Here is a 16,974-nt window from a genome sequence, read left to right as displayed (position 1 = left end):
GTACACAGACATCCATACACTCACAAGCATGCACACATATATCACACACACACATCCACACACTCACAAACAAATACATCCACATGCTCACAAGCATGCACACACACATACATCTACACACTCACAAGTGTACACACACACACACAAACAACTAATGAGAGTTGATTTAAAACATTTTTAAGGAAAGGAGGGAGAAAAGCCAAATGATTACAGTTTCTCTCCACTTCATAAATTTTCTGGTTAGTTGACAAGATCAGAATTCCTCATCTCCTCATCAGGATAGAGACAGATCCACATGCAACTGTGCAAACCCTTCTTAGGGAAATCACCGGTAATCACAGAACCTTTCAGGGTCCCAGCCCACCTCACAGCTTAGCTCCCTGGGAAGCAGTAGTGAATTAAGAGGTCAGCTTGGTAATTCTTAGAGCTAAGCCTTGGTAACTATAAATTAATACATAGAATAAAAGGAATGCACAAAAGAAAAAAAACAACAAAGAGAAAAAGGAAATGAAAAACCCGACTTGGTTTCATTAAATTAGTTTGAAAATGCCCCTGTGTAGTGATTTCATTAATGCCCAGGAGACTTCTTCCAAACTCATGGTTTTAGCCAGCTCTTGGTGAGCCTCGTGGGCTAAAAGTCAGTAGTGCTGGGAGGTTGAATGAGGAGATGAAGCAGAGTGCTTTTTATGTGCCCCTGTCAAGCAGGAAGAAAGAGCCCAAAGGTCAGGCTGGCCAAGCCCTTCCCCTGAGAAGGGAACACGCCATTAGAGTGGAAAGGGTCCTAGCAAGGGTGGAGACAAAGTCACGTGGATCGCTAAATGCTCTGGACTTGTCCCTCCAGATGCAAAGCTTTGGTCCCACTGAAATGTCATCGGCGGACCCATGTGAGTTAGAACGTACCATCAGGAATGCTGGGATGGGGAAGGCTGTATTTTATTGGCTTTTTCCTCCTGTGGTTTTCACCATCTGTTTCTTTAACTGCATAAACAAGGGAAAATGACTGGTTTGGAATGCAAAGTTTTAAACACCAGATGACCATAGGCATCCTCCAAATGAGAAAGAGAGAGCAAGTTGGGGGTTCTATGACATTTGTCAGGAAGTGGAATGGTAAATACCAAGAAGTCTGAGTGTGCCCTGCCAGGGAAGGACCACAAAGGCAGGGGATGGCTTGGTCCCCAACCCTTTGTAAGGGTCATGCCCTACCTGCTTCCCCCAATACCACACTCAGACACCAGCACTGCCCCCTCTGCCTCCCTACCCCCTGCCCCGTTTTCAAAATAAAAGATGAAGAGGGATGCAGGACTTCAACTTCAATGAGCACTAGTTCACTAGCATCCTGAAGTTGGCAGCTTGGCACCCACTCTTAGAAGCTCCCACACTCAACAAAAGCTGGGTTGTGAGCATGTTCTATTATGAAGCTAAACAGACCAGCTATAAGATCTTCATATCTCTCTTGCACAATAGTAAGTGAAAAAAAAAGGCCATACAAGGGCATTAAAAGACTTTAGCAAATGGCCCCCTGCTTTATGAAGGAATATTTGCTGTGCACAATACAATGGCTGCTTCATAAAATGGTTCCGTCACTCCATGCCAACAAACTTAAAGGGCTGCGTTCCTTTTCTAAACCCAAGACAATGGAGAGACTGGATGGAAGTGTTTGCTGCATACTAATCTCTTTTACCTTCAGTGCAAGAAATAATCAGTTGTAAGCATCAGGCATTTTAGACAGAATTGAACAGGGAGGGTTTGGAGCCCCTGGGGTATGGATCCTGGTGCACTTGGCTGTGTTTCACTCACTTCAGCTTAAGACGGACAGGGAACATTTTTCACATAGTTTTGTAGGCAGCCTGATGCCAGAATTTTCATGTTAAAGGGTGAAAGATGAGGGCCTCCTGGGAACTGACAGCTCTTCCTAATTTTTGGTGTCGCTTCTCAAAGACACAGTGGGCAGTTTTAGACACAGACCCTGTTGATGGCTTGGTAGTAGGAAGTCAAGCAAAAGTAAGACTGTGGCAATTTGCAAGCCCTAAGAAGATTAAATCAATTAAGTTGAAATAGTGTTTCTATCCTGCTTAGAATTACCAATGTAGTACATAGCAGAGCATAGGAGCCGGCAGTGGGTAAAGTGTTTGCTGTACAAATGAAAGAACCTGGCTCAGAGGTTAAGGGGACTGACTGCTCTTCCAGAGGCCCTGAGTTCAATCCCCAGCAACCACGTGATGACCCACAACTATCCGTAATGAGATCTGGTGCCCTCTTTGGGCCTGCAGGGACACATGCAGACAGAACACTGTATACATAATAAATAAATAAACAAACAAACAAACCTGAGTTCAGATCCTCAATGCATATGGAAAAAACAGCCAGGTGTGGTGGCACGTGCTTATAACCCCAGTGATGGCGTGGGCACTGAGAAAGGCAGGGCTTTATAAGCCAGCCAATCTAACCATGAGCTCTTGTTCAGTGAAGAAATGGCATCTCAAAATAAATAAATAAAGTAAGTGGAGAGAAATAGAGAAAGATACATGAGGTTGGTCAAGCGCTGCTCTCCACATATGCACATACCAGAGAGTGCATTCACATAGATACAGCGAGGAAGAGAGGGAGAGAAGGAGGGAGGGAGGGAGGGAGGGAGGGAGGGAGGGAGGGAGGGAGGGAGGGAGGGAGGGAGGGAGGGAGGGAGGAGGGGGAGAGGGAAGGGAAAACAATGGGAAGTAAACAGGCTAACCCACTAGGTGAGATTCAGTCTGCTAACTTTGACTCCAGATGCCAGAGTCCACGGTGAGTCTATTTGACTTCTGATACCTGCTGGATGTAGGTACTGTTGGGGATATTTGCTTCCCTGGTGGAAATGCGGAAATGGTTAGAGACTAGAGATCAGGACACTTCAAAGTTGAACGTCCTGAGGGCTTCCTCACAGTTTATCCTCTGCAGCATGGGTTCCAGATCAGTGGACCAGCTGCAAGTCAAAACTATTTAGAAGATAATTGCCTCTGCAGTGAACCTGTGTAGACTTGTGTCATTGTTCCCTAAACAATGTGTATACCATCTATTGACTTAGTCTTCGTAAAGCACTGAAGACCATAAAGTAATGTGGGGAGGGCTTTAAGTGTGCCAGATGATGTATGGAGGTTCCATGCCAAACACCACACCCCATGGACTTGAGCATCCAAGGACTTTGGACCCAATCTCCTATAGACACTGAGGGAAACTGTGTTTCCATTGTTTGATGCACTAGAGTGAATGCTCCCAGGCAGCTATAAGAACTGGGCTGTTCGGCATTGGCGCTGTGAAAGGACTAGGGTGACCCAGGGAGTTTCAGTTATAATCACAGTAATAATGTCAGATGAACAAGCATACTGGGGAAGGTTTGAGAGGAATTTTAAGTGGCCAAACTATTTGTATTATGTACTTTACAAAGCTTTGGAACCTTTTCAAAACTGGACTGCTGCGCTTTGGCCACTCCAAAAGGACCAGCTAAGACTTTCTTGATTCTATTTTACTGGGATTTGTTGATTTTTATGTACGTGTATGAATGTTTTACCTGTGTGTAAGTATATGTGTATGTACCACACATATTCCTGGTGCTGCTGGAAGGCAGAAGAGGAGATCCATGCTCCAGGACTGGAGATACAGATGGTGATGAGCTGCATAGTGGGTACTGGGAACCCATCCCAGGTCCTCTGTAAGAGCAGCAAGTGCTCTGAACCACTGAGCCCTCTCTCCAGCCTGGCTGTCATAATTTATGTAATACAAGACAACTTTATATCTCCTTGACTATAAGGAATTGAGACTCTATTGATGAACTTTGACAGGATTTTTAGAAAATCCTTAGGAAGGAAAATAACATTTCAGACACTTCCTACATATTCTGTCTTTATGTCTTCTTTATCTCCCTCTCACCGTCTTTTCTTCCTTTCTTTCCTTTCATTTCATCCTGTCTTCCTTTCCTGTCTATGGGGGATTTATTAGGGATGTGTGCCTGAGTACAAGCTGAGAGGTACACTGAGGACTTGGGGTTGTCATTTGACATCTCTGTGTATTTTCATCCACAGGTGATCACCCCAGTGAGGACAGGCCATGGCTATGTGTACGAGTACCCATCCAGATACCAAAAGGATGTCTACGATGTCCCTCCTTCCCACACTGCTCAAGGGGTAGGCAATGGGAACACCACCAGGGGAGCTGGCCTTGCGGGTAGCATGTTGATTTATCAGTTTATCTACTTATTTCTGGAAATGTACAATTTAAATTATCCAAATTATTTATTTATGTTTTTATATATTTTTATTTAAATTAGAACAAGCTTGTTTTGCATGTCAATCCCAGTTTCCTCTCCCTCCCCTACTCCCCTGCCCCCCACCAGCCCCCTATCTCATCCCCTTTCTGCTCCCCTGGGAGGTTGTGGCCTTCTATGGGGGAATCTTCAAAGTCTGTCATATCATTTGGGTCAGGGCCTAGGCCCTCCCCCCATGTGTCTAGGCTGGGAGAGTATCACTCTATGTGGAATGGGCTCCCAAAGTTCATTCTTTTGCTAGGGATAAATGCTGATCTACTACCAAAGGCCGCATAGATTGCTGAGGTCTCCTCATTGACATTCAGGGGGTCTGGAACAGTCCTATACTGGTTTCCCAGCTATCAGTTTGGGGTCCATGAGTTCCCCCCTTGTTCAGGTCAGCTGTTTCTGTGGGTTTCACCAGCCCAGTCTTGACCCCTTTGCTCATCATTCCTCCCTCTCTGAAACTGGATTCCAGGAGTTCAGTTCAGTGTTTAGCTGTGGGTGTCTGCTTCTGCTTCCATCAGCTACTGGATGATGGCTCTAGGATGATGTATAAGGTAGACATCAATCTCATTATCAGGGAAGGGCGTTTATGGTAGCCTCTCCACTGTTGCTTAGATTGTTAGTTGGTGTCATCCTTGTAAATCTCTGGAAATTTGCCTAGTGCCAGATTTCCTTTAAACCTATAGTGGCCCCCTCTATTATGGTATCTCTTATCTTTCTCTCCTCTATTCTTCCCCCAACTCAACCTTCCTGCTCTCTCATGTCCTCCTCTCCCCTCCTCTTCTCCCCTTCTCAATTTATCCAAATTATAAAGCAAATAGTTCACATAAGATCATTTTCATATTCAATAAAAATCAAAGAATGCAAAATTTAAAAAGGAATCTTCCATAAACCCCTGATGGGATGGGGTGCTGTTAAAAACCAAATCTGTATATGACCTGATAAAAAAAATCCATAAGGAAACAGTAGCAAGAGAAGTAATATATGACATTTCCATCCTGGGTAACACAAGTGTTTCTCTTCAGGTATATGACATCCCTCCTTCATCAGTGAAAGGACCTGTGTTTTCAGTACCAGTGGGAGAGATAAAACCTCAAGGGGTATACGACATCCCCCCTACTCAATCAGTAAGTAAGCTGGAAAAGTACTAGGAATATATGAGTATCTCTGTGTGTATGGTGTGGTGGTGATGTGTGTTAATTCATTGGGATAAAATAAGAATGGCATACTCCAGAAGGGAAAATCCATCTTCATGGTGGAAGGGAGAAAAAGGGAAGGAAAGAAGGAAAAAAGCAAGGGAAAGAAGATACCAATTAATTACAAGTTTATAATTATAAGTTTATAATCATAATTACAAATTTAGAGGGTTCCCTAAAATATAGAGATGCCAATAATGAGAGTCAATTGGAAGGGAAGATAGTGTTTTCAATATCTAATACAACTTATATTTCTAGAAGGGTCTATAGAAGTAGTTCTCAACCTTCCTAATGTTGTGACCCTTTAATAAAGTTTCTCGTGTTGTGGTGACCCCAACCATAAAACTGTTTCCATTGCTACTTCATAACTGTAATTTACTACTGTTATGAATTGTAATGTAAACATCTGATAAGCAGGATATCTGATATGCGACCCCTCTGAAAGCATCATTCACCCCAAAGGGGTCGTGACCCACAGGTTGAGAACCACTGGTCTACAGCTTCTTCGGTTCCTAAGAGGTAGCTCTTTTGGTTTTCTGTCATTCTCAAAAAGTCCCCCCACTTTGAATACAGTTAGCTTTGCTGAGCAGATAGGGAACCTAGGGAACCGTGCCTCTGGATACTAAAGAGATGCCGGCAGCTTTACAAATCATCTGATGACCAAGAAGAGAGCTCAGACTCCTCAGTCCTCTGTATCATGTCTTCTGTCTCTCAGCATGGGTCGACCTGGGTAGGATAGTCAGTAAATGGTTGGAAACATGAGACTGCGACCCAGTGGTGAACAACTTGGGCTCTACACCCAAGCCAGCCAGCACTGAGAATGGTAACGGATGCTCATGTGTAAGGATGAGGGCACATATCCTCTAAGGACCATGCTACACCCTGGGAAGCATCTGAAATCAGTAAATGGTGGGAGGAGGGAGAAAGAAGATCTAATAAACAGGTCTGTGAACTCTGGACCACACCTTCATGAACTGTTCGTTTTCTGCCTCCATCCAAGATCCAACTGAACAAATAAACTAGCTTTTTACTTACTTTTTAGGTCTATGCCATTCCACCATCAGCTTGTCGAGATGAAGCAGGGCTTAGGGAAAAGGAATACGATTTCCCTTCTCCAATGAAACAAGATGGAAGGCCAGATCCTAGACCTGAGGGGGTTTATGACATCCCTCCAACCAGCACCAAGACAGTGGTGAAGGACCTTCACTCCAAATTCACCCGTGATGCCCCAGGAGCTGCAGAGCCAATGGCACGAAGACACCAGAGTCTTTCTCTGCATCATCCTCCCACTCAGCTGGGACAGTCTGGGGGCACCCAGAGTGATGCATATGATGTCCCCCGAGGAGTTCAGTTTCTGGAGGCACCCACAGAAACCAGTGAAAAGGCAAATCTGGAGGAAAGAGATGGTGTTTATGATGTCCCTCTGCATAACCCAGCAGATGCCAAAGGCTCTCGGGATGTGGTAGATGGTATCAACCGACTGTCTTTCTCCAGCACGGGCAGTACCAGGAGTAACATGTCCACATCTTCCACTTCCTCAAAGGAGTCCTCACTGTCAGCCTCCCCATCTCAGGACAGAAGGCTCCTACTGGACCCAGACACGGCCATTGAAAAGCTCTATCGGCTCCAGCAGACCCTGGAGATGGGTGTCTGCAGCCTCATGTCGCTCGTCACCACAGACTGGCGGTGTTATGGATACATGGAAAGACACATCAATGAGATCCGCACCGCAGTGGACAAGGTGGAGCGGTTTTTACGAGAATACCTCCATTTTGCCAAGGGAGCCTTAGCCAACGCCTCCTGTCTCTCAGAACTGGTCCTCCACAACAAAATGAAGCGGGAACTCCAAAGAGTAGAAGATTCCCACCAGATTCTAAGTCAAACCAGCCATGATTTGAATGAATGCAGCTGGTCCCTGAATGTCCTAGCTATCAATAAGCCTCAAAATAAATGTGATGATCTGGACCGGTTTGTGATGGTAGCCAAGACAGTACCAGATGATGCCAAGCAGCTGACCACCACCATCAGCACCTATGCAGAGACCCTTTTTAGAGCAGCAGGTCCTGGCAGTTCCCATCTGAAGAATGGGCCCGACAGCATCATGAACTCAAGCGAGTACACGCATACGGGGTCCCAGATGCAGCCATTGCGCCCTGGTGACTTCAAGGCCCAGGTCCACAATAAGCCATTGCCTCCCACTCTAGGCAAGGACCAGCCACCAGACTGTAGTAGCAGTGATGGTTCTGAAAGGAGTTGGATGGATGATTATGATTATGTCCACCTACAGGTAAGGAAACCAGACCCATGAACCACCCACACTTCACTCGGGGATGGATACCATTAGGCTGGACAGCCAAAGGGAAGAACATGCTGAGTGATAATCCTAGTGTTGTGAAAATTAAGGGTGAAGTTGTACAGAAATTGTACAGTCACTTTATTCAGCCTCCCTGGGCCTTGATTTTATTTTGAGAATGCACTATCTCCAAGGGTTTGTATAAAAGCTCACTGATTACATACCTCAGCAAACCAGAGGAGACTCACCCATGGGGAACAGTGGGTCCACTCGTCGTGGCATCAATTCTTCCTCTACTTGTGTTTTATGGCACAGAAACAGCCCATAGTAATAGAAAGAAGTTTTAAAACATATCGCTGTTAAGAAAATAAAACTATTGAGAATATCTGTTCATAGAGTTTCTAAGGAACTCTTGAGACCGTGTGTGTGTGTGTGTGTGTGTGTGTGTGTGTGTGTGTGTGTGTGTGTGTGTCTTTCACTGCTTACAAAGACACATAGCCCCATCAGACTTAGAGGACCTGTGATCATCTGCCAACTGGCCAACAGCTTGGTCTGCATATGTTAAACTCTGCAAACTGCTTCCTAGAAGTATAAATTGTGCTAGTTCTCAATTGACCTCGGACCCTGAAAACGTCCCCATCTGCTTTAAAGACTTTAAGCAACACTCCACCATAATCTAGTACTTAGTATTTATTTAATGTCTTATTCTGCAATCTTTTCCATTTGGTTGAAAGCCATGCATTATGCTGAAAACTGTTTAACACTGAAAGCTCCCAGGTGCAAGAGAGTAGAAAGGATCACCTGAGCTGCATCTCATGTTGAGGAATGGCCTAGGTTGGATGAAGGCATTTAACATTCATCTCTCCAGGCTTCTGATGCTGTACCCCAGAGGATACTAAGTATTGGTGGGGAGATACAGGGGAGTCAAAGAGCTCACATGTGACCCATTACAAAAGAACCATGGAAAAATAAAGCCTCCTAAGAAATGTAAAGAGGATCATGGGAAGCTCTCCAGCTAGAAGGAGCAACAGCCATGGCAGCCCACCTGGAAACAGGCTTCACTTTTCAGGCCTGTCTCCACACTAACTCTCGAAGCCCCGTCAGTGGTTTGCAATGTCTAGCTGGACATGAGGGAAGTGGCCGGGGATAATGAGAGTCTGAGTGCATTTGTCAATGTACCTGTCGGAAGTGACTCCCAGTGGTGAGGTAATGCGGTCTTTGTGTTGAAAACAATAGGGCAAGGAGGAGTTCGAGAGACAGCAGAAGGAGCTCTTGGAGAAAGAGAACATCGTCAAGCAGGGCAAGGCCCAGCTGGAGCACCATCAGGTACGTTCAGACAAATCCACCAGCTCTTCGAGGGTGGAAAGGGCTCCACTGAGTAGGGAATGGGTAATTTCAAAAGGCTGGGGTCCTGCCAGCACACTGGAATGAAGAAGTTGCTGGCGTATAATAGGACAGAAGAACCAAGTGAAGGTTTGCGTTCTGTGACTCCAGCCGAGTGTACCTGGATTGCATCCAAATGATGGGGTTTGTTCGGGCAATGTCTGTTAATCTCTAACACGTTAGGGCTACTTGGGTTGAAGACTTTGGTCTCAAAATACAAGTCCAATCAAGTCAGCCCAGGCTAATTGGTTTTCTATTGAGGTCACAGTAAGGAAATCAGGAGAATGAAAAATGGAGCCAAGACCAACAGGATCAAAGGCTATCTTTTCTCCTTGTTTTTCTTGTGGTTCTCTTCCAATAGCTCCTTCATTCTCCTCCACTCTGACATTTTTTTCTTGTCACCTCCTCACCCAGGCCACATCTAACTTTATAAAACTCACAAATGGACACTAAAAGTCCTTTCTATGGAAGTTTGTTTTATTATGTTATGCTTTGAGATAGGGTCTCTCTATATAGCCCAGGCTGGCCTCAGATTTGATATTCTCCTTCTCAACCTCTTGAGCGTTGGGAGTGCAGGCGTGTGCCATTGTGCCGAGCTCTAAAGCATGGTGTTTCGCACAGGATTCCTTAGTTAATGGTCAACACCCTTCTGTGGTTATCAGATTCCTAAGAGAGTTTGATTCTAGCTCTCTCCTCAACCCCATCCCTCTGCCTGTCTTTTGTATGGCTCAGTCTGAAGTTCAAAGGGAATAATCCAATGTTTGTGAGACAAACCCAAGTCCATTTACCAAGGACTCTGAGCAGGGCACATTCATTCAAAGAGTTAATGAGCACAGCAAGTAAGGATAGATACTGCTAAGTCAAGGACATGAAAACAAAGAGAAATGGACCAAAGATGCATACTCTTTACGATGAAATGAATAGCAGATGCGCCATTTCACAACATGAAGTAACAAGATGCCTTTAGAAAACCTGAGTTCAAACCCTTGTTCATAGCCAACAGGTGTGTCCACTTGAGCATCACGTAATGGACCAAAACGTCAGTTCCTTCTCTGCAAAATAGGAAAGTACTGCCCTCTATAAACACATGATGTGAATTCAAACCCATTATTATCAAATAATGTTGGACCACCACCCTATGTCTGCTATGCTTACATTGGCAATTGGCCCCATAAGAGAGCACAGCTTGGGGGAACTATCACACACTAAGGTATCCTAAGAAGCAATACAAAACTGTGCAATACAAAACTGACTATGCACTTCTTGGGTGGGGGAAGCAGAACAGTGTGGTTCAGAGCTGTGCTGACTCAGCTCTGAATCAGGGTAAGAGATTGAGTCCTGACCTTGGGATTCTTAGTGAAATAGCTAGAAATTATCATTTCAATTGGAAATCACAGTCCAGTTAGGGATACAAAGGAGAGCATCAAAAAAGCTGATGCCCAAGCCATCGAGACAGCTCAGTGTTGGGGATTTGCTGTCAAGCCTGATGACCTGAGTTTGATCCCCAGAAACCGCCTGCCAGGGACTTCCTCTGACCAACACACACATGCTATAAAATATAGCAAGCAATTAATGCTGGCATTTCCTCATGTGCTTTTCCCGAAGTAGGTGTGCATTTGTAATACTTGCCTGTAATAAAGGGTTGTAATAAGTACATCTTGACAGAGAGGGTAGGAGAAATAGAGAAGCTTCCTGAATTTTCCATCTTGTAGAGAGAGGCAGGGCCTTCCCCAGGAAGTAGCAAACTGTCAGTGGTGTGTTTGACAGAAAGGTCACTGCGTCTGGTTTTCCCTTACTTTCAACATTTAAGAAACATTTGCATAGGGCCTGCAATTCGCCACACACCATTTCCAGCACTTGTAAAACATAGTAATTTGCTGAACCCTCATAATGGCATAGAAAGTGAGGCTTGGGTTTAAACCCTATGTTACCTTCTCATCAGAATGCAAAAAAGACAAATGGTGTCATCACAGGTCAGGGCTGTGGGATCCCTTAGGGATCCTCTTCCCAGGGTCTGCGGTGTACAGTTTAGGAAGCAAGGCCTGGCCAAGGCCTCACAGCTCCTACCTACCTGGCATCTACTGAGGGTGCAGCTGGTATCTTCTGACTCCACACCCACGTTTCTTTCCTTTACCATGCACGTCTGGCCCTTAACGAGACCTCTTACCTTCCTTCCAGCTGAGTCAGTTCCAGCTGCTGGAACAAGAGATCACCAAGCCTGTGGAGAATGACATCTCTAAGTGGAAGCCCTCCCAGACCCTCCCCACCGCAAACAACAGTGTGGGCGCTCAGGATAGGCAGTTGCTGTGCTTCTACTATGACCAGTGTGAGACCCATTTCATATCCCTCCTCAACGCCATCGACGCCCTCTTCAGCTGCGTCAGCTCAGCCCAGCCCCCACGGATCTTTGTGGCCCACAGCAAGTTTGTCATTCTCAGTGCACACAAACTGGTATTCATCGGAGACACTCTGACGAGGCAGGTGGCTGCCCAGGACATTCAAAATAAAGTCAGGAACTCCAGCAACCAGCTCTGTGAACAGCTCAAGACCATAGTGATGGCAACCAAGATGGCTGCCCTCCACTACCCCAGCACTACCGCCTTGCAGGAGATGGTGCACCAGGTGACAGACTTGTCCAGAAATGCTCAGCTGTTCAAGCGTTCCTTGCTGGAGATGGCCACCTTCTGAGAAACAAAAGGAGGCAGAAGGGACTGGGTGGATAATTACTAAGGAAAACTGGAAATACGATCTGGTTTTTGTAAATGTTATCTATTTTTGTAGATATTTTATATGAAAATGAAATATTTTAACATTTCGTGAGTTAGTTGATTTTCATCAATTCAGGGAGCTGGAGTGGGAAATCTTTTTTTTTTCCCCTGTGTGGTTCTTATATATACATATAAGTATCTAAAACATAAGCTGTACAGTAATGTGTTCATGTTTGTCTATGCCTATGTATCCATATTTGTCTGCAGATGTGTGTCTGATACATTCCATTGAAAACATGAATTAAGAAGCACCTTAGTAAGCACCTCATAATGCTGCATTGTTTGGGTTTTGTTGAAAATTATACCAGTTAGTTGTAATATTCTTCTACATGTACCAGTAGGGATCTGAGCCCAGCACACCCAAATCTGGAACTCACAGTATATTTGCCAAGTGTTCACTCCCACATAACAAGTCATGGTATGACTTATTGTTGCCTGAAACCTTTTTCAAACTTGACTGTCTTTAACATGGTGGTAAAAGATTCCACTTTGGTTGGTCTGCGGGAAGGGGGAAGGAGGGAAGGAGAGAGTGAGTTTCAAAAAGTATACATTAATGTGAGTAACCAAAGGCCCAGTGTTTCAGGTGCTAGAGAGATGAGTGAGGTAGGTATATGTGCTGTACTAAGAGACCGTGTCTACAGCTGTGATTATGCTGTTTCAATTCAGAAAGGAAGCTACGATAAAGAGAGAACACTTGTTTCCCTGGGGCTGCATTTGTGAGTGATTCAGCCACTAGGTTTTCTAAAGGCTGTTTTTAGAGTTGAATTTTAAAACAAATTGAAGTAGGATTTCATGAAGATAATATCAGACTGTAGTTGTGGACAAAAAGAAGGGACTAATGACTGCCAGTCATTAAATGAGGGTCTCTCTGAGAGCTTTCTACCCTCGTTATCCAAAGGAAAATGGCCAGATCCTTCATCACTGAACTTCCTGCTCTCTTATTGCTTGGTGTATCCTATGCACTTCTAAAAACTTACATATCAACCCCAACACTCAAAACAGCTGCAGCGATCTGATCTTCACATCTCCCTGTGGCCATGGACTTTGTGGGTAAGTCACATCACGTGTGACAGCTAGCCAGTCACAGCATTGATCCTGCATTCTGTCTCTTCTGTGTGGTTACAGCACAGGCACCAGAGTCACCAGATTCACCGTGGGCAGATGAACTATTCCCCTATTTCTTTATGACCAAGTAGAGAAATGTGATTCTTGTAGAATGAAATTATTTCATTCTGGCCTATTTGGAGATGAGTTTTTATTTGTTATATATGTCTTGACTGAATTAATGCTACTTGTTTTAAACAACCAGATTGTAAATGTGGGGAGGGGTTTGGGAAGAATGTGTGATCTCGGTGTGATTTTTTTTTTAAATCAGTGGAAGTTTTCAAAGAGAAAATGGTGCTTTTTAAAAACAAGCCACAACTGCAGTTCTCAAAGTCCTGCACTACTAGAAGATGAACTGCTGAGCTGCTGGACCACAACTGACTGTATGTGGAGGAAGAGGGCTGTGGAGCATCAGAACCACTGGATGAAGTCAGAAAGGGTATGCGTGTAGTTCTTACTGTACGATGTGTATCTGTTGGGAGAGGGCCGCATTGTCCTAATCTAGGTGATGACATTCCACATTGTCAAAACCAAACTATTCAGTTTGTATTGCCTTTTTCATTTTGTATATACAAGCTATTAAATTTTTAAATCATTCTCTTCATGGCCACTAGGTTTCTTTTCCATGTGTCTGTCTTTATCATGGAATTAAATATTGACTCATCTGCCATCTCTGAGTATAGAAAGTCAAATTGGTCTACATAGACTCTAGGTAGGCCAGGCTGGCTTGGAAGTCACAGAGATCTGCCTGTCTGCGTCCAGAGTGCTGGTATTAAGGATATGAACCACCACATCTGGCTACAGCACCCGCACAATTAATGAGGGAAGGATGATATCTATTTCTACTCTGTCTTTGGGAGTTTTAGAATTGATGGACATTGTTTTATTCATTCTGGGATAGGCACAAAGAAATGATTTGAAGCAAATCAGAAGAAAAACCAGATTCCTAACCGCATGAATTCCTAACAACCAAGACATAAAAAGTATTTGAACACACCTGTGTATTAATTACTTCTCTTGTGATTGCCACAAAATATCTTATGGAAACAATGGAGGAGAGGTTTCTTGGACTCACAGTTTAGAGGGTGAAGTCAGTCGTGGCTTGTTGGATTAAGAAGCAGATGGGGGGCTCACTAGCAAGTGGGGCTAGTTTAGTACTTATAAGGCCCACGTCCACTCCAGGTTCTGTGTCTCAAAGTATCCACGACCTACGTGCTGACAGCTGAGGAAAGAGTGTCCAAACAAGTGCGCCTGTAATTTTTCTTTGTCTACACATAAAGGCAGTAAATGATTTTTGACAAAAACAAGTGTGCCTGTAATTTTTCTTTGTCTACACATAAAGGCAGTAAATGATTTTTGACAAAAATAAGATATTCCAGTGAGGGAGATGGAATGTTTTTGCAGAGAAAATCGTGCTAAATCAACCAAGTCTCTCTGTGGAGAAAAATATTAACCTTATGCCCTGCATAAAAATTAACTTGTATAGAACAGAGACCTAAATGTAAAGCTCTCAGACTTCTAGGGAAAATGTAGGAGAAAATCTTTTATGATCTTAAACAGATAACAGTTTCATGAATAGAAAAAAACTTAAATGTAATTGTACATGTTCAATCTTAAAAAAAAATTTACTCTTGAGGCTGGAGCAATGGCTTGGCAGTTAAGAGCACTGAGATTTTCCAGAGGTTTGGTTCACCCACATAGCTACTCACACTGCCTTGAACTCCAGTTCCAGAGGGTCCAATGGCCACTTTCGGCCTCCATGTGTACTGTGTACTGCACTGTCATGGTGCACTGATACTTATGCAGGAAAAGCACCCAGCACATAAATAAAAGTAAATAAAATTAATTCTGGAGATGATGTAGCCATTGTTCTCATGACCTCACTGCAGTTACAGAAGAGTAGGCCAACAAGATCAATTGACATCACAACAGGCAGCACTAAATGGACATGATGGGTTAACAAAAACAAAACAGGAGAAGGTGTGAAGTGGACATTGAGATATATTAGGGGTACCTGAGATGGGGAAGTTGGGGGATATGACCAAAATACATTGTTTTCATGTATATGGTTGTCAAATAATAAATAAAGGATGTTCTGCTACAAAGAAAGGTTGGTTGGTTGGTTGGTTGGTTGGTTGATTGGGGCCAGCAACATGACTCAGTAGGTAAATGTGCTTGCTGCAAAAGCCTACTGATCTGAGTTTGATTCCCAGAAGCCACAGTAAAAGGAAAGAACTGACCCCAGAAAGCTGTCCCCTGACCTCCACACATTAATCTACACTCACTCACACTCTCTCACACTCACATTATGCACACCCACAAGGATAATAAGTGAAATTTTAAAGAGAAAACAAAATTCAAGCCTCATTTCAGCCAACATGCTTGTGCCATAAACATCAGCCAGGGGTTTGCATGGGGTGAGAGGACCAATCATCTTAATGAGGCAAAAACCCTAAGCAGAAACTTCACTAGAATGGGTAATAAATAAATGAAATAAAAACCACACCAAATGCACTGGTTGCAAATGCTGGTGAGAAAGGAAGAGAATGTCGCTCTCATAACCACTGGTAAGAATGAGAAAAGGCACAAATGTGTTGGAAAACAGACTGGCAAGCAAAAGCAAAGCTTTGCCTGATGGATGATCTAGTAATCCCTCTCCTAAGTATTTACCCAAGAGACACTCAGTGCAAACATACAAAGACTCATGTAATATTATATTGCAATTCTGTGTGTAGCAACAAAAGGTAGCAACAACCCGAGGTCCATCTAGGTGAAGGCACAAAACTGTTCCTACCTACCCACATAGTACTGTCTTCATTGGGTTTTTTCAAACAAGACCCACGCTAGAGTTATCTGAGTAGAGAAAACCACAGTTCAGAAAGTGCATCCTAAAGTCTGACCTGCAGGCAAGTCTGTGGGGGTGTTTTCTTCCATAGTGATTGATGTAGCCACACCTCCATGGCTTCTGTTTCAGTTCCCACCTCCGGGCTTCTTCCTTGGGTTCCTGCCCTGACTCCCCTCATGAGAGACTACAACTGTAAGCTTAAACAGCTATCAAATAAGAACTATAGTTACAATATTTAGTCCAATAACATTTAGTAAGATTTGAAGAAAATATTGTCTATCCTATCTTTGTGAGTCTAAAGTCTTATATGTAGCTTATCTTTTATCATAAATAAGGAAAACTATAACTACAACTATCTGTCTTCAACTCCATCAAAGACCACAGAAGGATAATTTATATAGACTAGAATTGACAGAGACATCTTGCTAACTGGACAGTCACTCAAGGTTCCTCTGTAACTTTGGGGCATCCATCTTCAGCCCATAGACCACGGTGTATCTGGAAGACTTCTCAGCAAAGCAGGAAGTTTCACATTGTCTATCTGCATTGGCTGTCAGTCATTTTTCTGTGTTCTGCAGAAAGTCTGGCAGACTCTTACATGAACCCTTTAAGACTGTCCAAATTCAGTAGTGACTTTTCTGCATGTCCAGATTATACAGCAATAGTCAAAGAGTCTAGGCAAGAGCAATTTCTTGCCCAAATGGCTAATTTTACCATGATGAATGCAAATTCCATAACGAGTTATTCGATGCCCATCTTCCTCTTAGATGTAATTGGTACTGCCAGGAGCAGACATTTCTCATTGTCAAGAAAAACCCTAAACCATTTTATAATGCCATTTTCTGAAGGTCTTTGAAAGGTTTGAAAACTATATACCTCAAATATATCTCTATATCTAGAAAACCTAACTAACCTAACTATAAATTTACTATAAGTAACTATCTATAATCTGTATTTAATTATGCATTACATTTTAAAAGATCAGTATAAGCACAATACTTAATCAAGAGGAGAAATATATACATCACAAAATTGACCTTGAATTTATATCAATAAATGAAAAACCATACCAATGCAAACCATTCATTTCCATACCATAATTA

General features: G+C 43.5%; 1 protein-coding gene across 3 annotated transcripts in view; it reads left to right on the top strand.

The window, feature by feature from the left end:
- The window catches only part of Nedd9 (neural precursor cell expressed, developmentally down-regulated 9), a 176,675-nt gene extending 163,052 nt beyond the window's left edge, over positions 1-13,623 (top strand). For all 3 annotated transcript variants that reach the window (XM_040755884.1, XM_040755883.1, XM_040755885.1), the window contains 5 exons: positions 4,056-4,157; positions 5,308-5,409; positions 6,521-7,765; positions 9,008-9,097; positions 11,333-13,623. In XM_040755884.1, coding sequence (XP_040611818.1) covers positions 4,056-4,157; positions 5,308-5,409; positions 6,521-7,765; positions 9,008-9,097; positions 11,333-11,842 — 2,049 coding nt within the window. In that variant the 3' untranslated portion in view covers positions 11,843-13,623. The remainder of the gene's footprint in view (positions 1-4,055; positions 4,158-5,307; positions 5,410-6,520; positions 7,766-9,007; positions 9,098-11,332) is intronic.
- Positions 13,624-16,974: the final 3,351 nt, after the last annotated feature.

This window comes from Mesocricetus auratus, unplaced genomic scaffold (genome assembly GCF_017639785.1).
Source record: "Mesocricetus auratus isolate SY011 unplaced genomic scaffold, BCM_Maur_2.0 Super-Scaffold_100013, whole genome shotgun sequence".
Classification (NCBI taxonomy): Eukaryota; Metazoa; Chordata; class Mammalia; order Rodentia; family Cricetidae; genus Mesocricetus; species Mesocricetus auratus.
This window is presented reverse-complemented; position numbering and strand designations above follow the sequence as displayed.